The sequence below is a fragment of the Drosophila bipectinata genome, chromosome XR (genome assembly GCF_030179905.1).
Source record: "Drosophila bipectinata strain 14024-0381.07 chromosome XR, DbipHiC1v2, whole genome shotgun sequence".
NCBI classification, from domain to species: domain Eukaryota; kingdom Metazoa; phylum Arthropoda; class Insecta; order Diptera; family Drosophilidae; genus Drosophila; species Drosophila bipectinata.
The window spans coordinates 24,814,485-24,819,599 of NC_091735.1; the positions used below are offsets into that span (position 1 = coordinate 24,814,485).

The window sequence follows — 5,115 nt, forward strand, 5'->3', positions numbered from 1 at the left end:
GGATGGGGGAAAATGATAGTGATGTGTGTTTGAAAAAAATACCAAAACAAATACTGATATGTTAGTTATCGATGACAAAGCTCTGTTAGTGTTGCCAATGCACCTGATTTCGAGTTTAGCCCATCTCTAAACCAAACTACTATACACAAAGCAGCGAAAAAATCAAATAAACAGAAAAGAACTAAATTAAAAGTAGATTACCAAACGGAAACAATAGGCGAAATTATATTCGCTAATGGTGATTGTTATAAAAATATTGGAACGAATCAACTAAACCCGGGAAAACATCCCGAAAACGGAAAACAAACATTCTTCGAGGGGAGGGGGCCAGCAAAACATTGAAAAAAACACCAAAAGCATCCCACACAGGGCGATTTAGAAAATGGCCACCAGCGAGATTTCCAGCTCCAACGAGCGCCACTACTACGCCAAGCTGGAAGCCATCAAAGACATCAGGGATAAGACCCTGGCATTGGAGAAACTTAAAGTGAGGATCATTAAGGAGGTGAAGCTGAGCGATGATGAGGAAAAGTGCTTGGAGGAGTACCGCAAGGAGATGGAGCACCTGCTAGAGGAGAAGATGTCGCACGTGGAGGAGCTGCGCCAGATCCACGCCGACATCAACGACATGGAGAACATTATCAAGCAGACGAAGGAGAACCAGACCAGGTCCTTCGACATGGCCAACCGGGTGTACGAAGAGTATCTGGCCCTCAAGTACCAGATCGATCACATGCGCCGCGACTACCTGGGCCTGAGTCCGTTGCGCGATCTGCACGAGGAGGAGGGCAGTCCCATATCCAAGGAGCGCTTCCAGACAAACTTCCTCAAGGCGGCAGCAGCAGCAGCGGCCGCAGCAGCCGCCGCCTCGGTGACGCAACCCACATCGCTGGCTCGTCCCCATGCCCGGCATCCGTTGATGCCAGAAGCCACGGTCACCACACTGCCCAACACAGGCGGTGCTGGTGGGGGTGCAGCTGGGGCCGGTGGCGGCGGAGCTGGATCTGTGGGCGGCGGTTCAGCAGGAGGTGGAGCCAATCCTGGTCACGCCTTTATGCCACCAGCGCCGCCGGGTGCTGGCAGTGCCGCTGCCGCTGCTGCTGCTGCTGCCGCGGCTGCTGTCCGGCTGGGAAAGGGCGACTTCTCGGCTCCGCCGCCGCCTCCACCGCCGAGCAATCGCCTCCAGCAGTCACCCTCCATCGGCATCGGGCACCATCCGTCGTTTCGCTCCGACTTCAACGTAAATCTCCGCCAGCAGCCGCCGCCGATGAAGTCGTGTCTGTCATGCCACCAGCAGATCCACCGGAACGCGCCCATCTGTCCGCTCTGCAAGGCCAAGTCGCGCTCCCGCAACCCCAAGAAGCCCAAGAAGAAGAACAACTAAGATCGGCAGCTACACTCATCGTTGGTCCGGAGCGGGTCCCGGTCCTAGTATCTTATCTTAGTATCTAGAGCAGTGGTCGGCAGGGCCCTATTCCAGGGGCATAGGAACGTTCGCAGCCTACTTTCTGCTGTTCGTTACTAATACTAATGCATTAAAATCATATCAATGTATTGGGTGCCGACCACTGATCCCCATCTATTTTTTTTTTCATGTGTCTCGTCTAGTTATTAAAAAAGAACCCTTTTTGGGGCAAGTATTACGTAAAAAAAAAGCAAAAGGAACAAAAACCTGGCAAGTGTGTTGGCTAAGGATTGTTAATTTTTTAACTTTTGTTTAGATTTCATAAAAATAGCCATAACTTAACAATTTGTATGATTCTCAGTTTAGCAAAGCATTGAAAATCCTTCCAAGACTACAAACACACTTGCTCTTAACAATTTCTCATAACAATTTAGTTGATAATCCAATTGATTTTAATTGTAACCTTTATTTTTTACTTTAATCCCTAGGCTAAGCTCAAATAATGTGTCAAATTATTAAACAGAGTGGAAAAAATTACTTTTTATACGTGTAAGTCAAGCAAAATATGAAATTATTCATATTACGCACAAAAAACAAAAGAAAACTAATAAAAAAAATATATTTCATTTTTTAAACAAGGTGTTTACTTTCATAAGCTTTTCTCTTATTGGAATATTTTCTAGGCTTTCAAAAATTTAGCTTTTTTTTTGGCTTTTAGATCATTTGGTTTTTAAGTCTCGGCTTTTCTGGTCACACTGACTATGGTCACACTACGAGGAAAGCAACAAGTTCGGCTTTATTCATTTTTTTTAATCGCTCGGCTTAACAACACACTTGCTACTTTGTTTTGATTTTTTTTACCGTTTTTTTTTATAATAACTATATTAAAAATTTATAAAAAAAAAAAGCTAAGGAGGTAAAGTGTATGTTTTTTTTTAAGAAATACAAATTATACTCATCTGTTGTAGTTTGTGTAGATTTTGTGTGTGTTTCCAGTTTGTTATTCTTGTGCTTCCGCTGCGTGAGTAGAATTTGTGAAAAGAGAAAGTTCTGCGTCGCCGCACCTTTCTACCTCTTTCTACCTGGCCTGCCGCCGTCTCTTTCTCTTTCTCTGACAAGAGACAGTCGTGGCCCAAAACGGGAACGCTCTGCGCCTGCGCAGCCACTAATTTCACAACCAATTGAGGTCACTTGGCATCGGTGTCTTACCTGTAAGTGAAATAAAATATTAAAAATATTAATAAAAAAAAAGAATTAAATATTGGTCTTAAATTTTGAGAGAGTTAAGCTTTAAAAAAATACCAAGAAATACATTTAAAATCCTATTGGTCTACTTGGAAACGTTACTTAATTTAATCAACAATCTTCCTAGAAATCTTCTTAAATGTAGATTATCTATATGTACTACAAGTACTATATATAGTGCATTGATTCATTGTCCATCGGGGCAGATTTTTCCCAGAAATTAATCTCCCGGCTTATCATCTTTGATTGACTACTTTGCCCTCTATGATCGTCTATTTTTTAGTACCTATTCCAAGGAAGTGTACATTAATTCTTTCCAATTATATTCCAGAATTCTGAAGAATGGGCACCAAACAGACCGCCTCCCCCTCGGGCGGACAGAGCGCCGTGAAATACCAGACACCCCCGCGAAGCAGCTCCCCCTCGAAGATGAAACAGTCCAGCCCCAAGCCGAGGAACGGCAAGAATAAGAATGTGAATGCCCTGCCGCCACAGAAGTCCGTGTGGATCGCCTACCTCTGCTGGCTCTTTGGTGGCGTCTTCGGGCTGCACCACCTGTACTTGCACCGCGATCGCCACGCCTTCGTCTGGTGGTGCACGCTGGGGGGCTACGCGGGCGTGGGCTGGCTGGGCGAGATCTTCCTGATACCGGAGTACGTAAGGGACGCCAACGAGGACCCGCGCTTCGTCAAGGAGTTCGTGGCCAAGCTCCAGGCGTATCCGAAGCCGCCCTACGCCTCCCGGAGGTTCGTTGGCCAGGTGATGGTCGGGCATCTGTTCGGGCAGGTCGTCTCGATGGCCATTCCCCAGATCCTGGTGGGCGGCTGGGACCTCAGCTTCCTGCACTGGGCCATCCCTCTGGGCGTGTCCCTGGGTGTCTGGCTGGTGGGCAACATCGGGCGGGAGCAGGGCGTCTGGTGGCACTGCCTCGTGGCCGCCTACGTGACCTACCCGACCCGGTTCCTCATCTACGACGAGACCTACTCCCTGCTGCTCACGGCCCTGGTCTCCGCTCTGACCTTTGACGGGCTATCCAAGCAGTGGCGCCGCACTCCGCCCACCAGGGCCTCCGCCGGATCGAGGACCCTAAAGATCTCCGCCGCCTTGCTAATCTACTGCGCCTTCTGGGCTAGCTTCCTGTACTTCAACGGCACCATTTCGGACGAGGAGGGCGGCGAGGTGCCCATCCACGAGGCCATCCACAACTTCCTGGCCTCCGCCTGGTGGACCGACCTCAAGCAGGCCCTCCACGACACCTACCTCTACGCCCAGCACCACGGCTGGTACGAGACCTGGAAGGAGGTATTCGAGAGCATGGACGTGGACGGCGAGCGGAACTCGTACAAGGTGCTGGGCGTGAGCGCCACGGCCTCCCAGGCAGAGATCACCGCCGCCTACCGACGTCTCTCCAAGGAGTACCATCCGGACAAGGTCAAGGACGAGGCGCTCCGGGCGCAGGCTCACCAGCGCTTCATCGACATCCAGCAGGCCTACAGCGTCCTGAGCAAAATCAAGTCCAGTCGCCGGCGCAAGAACAAGCAGTACCAGGAAGACAGCGACGCCATTGTCCTCTGAGCAGGACCGGGACGGAGAAGGACCGGCCTCCTCTAGTCTAAGTTATTTTTAAAATTGTTCAAAAATTAGTCTAAAAAACATTGTCTGAAATCCAAGGAAGTTCTGGTTCATGTCCCATTGTTTTTTTTTAAGTAAATCATAAATATAAAATATTTATTTCATAGCTAAAATATATTTCAAATATTTAAAAATATACTTACATTTAAATTGAAATTTTGATATTCGTTCGGCTTAGTTATACCTTTTATTACAAATTTAAATATTTCCCAAAAAATGAGTTTACGAAAGACGAAATTAAACCTAAAAGAGAAATTAAATATATAAAATAGTAATAATATAATAATGCAAAGTTTGTTTATTATTTAGTTTAAAGAAAATGTTATAGTTAAAGTTCTAACAAAATAAATATTTAAAGAACCTACAATATGATTATTTTATTGGGAAGGTGGCTTAAATCTTAATATTTTATTATCTCAATCGATCGAAGGACTCTGCCGCACATCGTACGGCTCGAAAGGCAAATATAGAACCGAGAGTAAAAAGAATTATTTAAAGATAAAAACTTTATAATAGAAGTTATAGGTTTTTAAAAGAAGAGAAAGCAGAAAAGGGGCCTAACTAATAAAAATGTTAAATTCAAAACACTGCAAAAATTCTTCAATAATTTTTCAATTTTAATATTCAACTGAAAAACGACAAGTACCAGGTATCATATAGTCTCGAATCAATCAAGAGACTCATTTATGCGGAAAAAGCTGACAATTCGCTTCGCTGACGTGTTCTTCGATAAGAAAATGCCATTTTCTGTCTTTAAATATTTTAGTACAGTAAGCAAAAATATTGTATTTTTATTTTTACTTCTCCCGGCAAATAAAAGACCAGTTTCAATG

The 5,115-nt window shown here is 45.4% G+C and overlaps 2 protein-coding genes across 2 annotated transcripts; both read left to right on the forward strand.

The window, feature by feature from the left end:
- The first annotated feature begins 101 nt into the window (after positions 1 to 101).
- On the forward strand, positions 102 to 1,942 carry LOC108123766 (zinc finger C4H2 domain-containing protein). The gene has a single exon (XM_017239064.3). The coding sequence runs from the start codon at positions 383 to 385 to the stop codon at positions 1,382 to 1,384; it is 1,002 nt and encodes a 333-aa protein (XP_017094553.1). The 5' UTR covers positions 102 to 382; the 3' UTR covers positions 1,385 to 1,942.
- Positions 1,943 to 2,207: 265 nt separating this feature from the next.
- wus (TM2 and DnaJ domain-containing protein wurst) lies at positions 2,208 to 4,438 on the forward strand. Its single transcript, XM_017239343.3, has 3 exons — positions 2,208 to 2,321; positions 2,374 to 2,616; positions 2,982 to 4,438. Exon 3 carries the CDS (start codon positions 2,993 to 2,995, stop codon positions 4,223 to 4,225), a length of 1,233 nt encoding a protein of 410 aa, XP_017094832.2. The 5' UTR covers positions 2,208 to 2,321; positions 2,374 to 2,616; positions 2,982 to 2,992; the 3' UTR covers positions 4,226 to 4,438.
- The last annotated feature ends 677 nt before the right edge of the window (positions 4,439 to 5,115 follow it).

Coding starts and splice junctions, on each gene's coding strand:
- LOC108123766 (XM_017239064.3), top strand. CDS start 383: ATGGCCACCAGCGAGATTTCCAGCTCCAACGAGCGCCACTACTACGCC.
- wus (XM_017239343.3), top strand. CDS start 2,993: ATGGGCACCAAACAGACCGCCTCCCCCTCGGGCGGACAGAGCGCCGTG.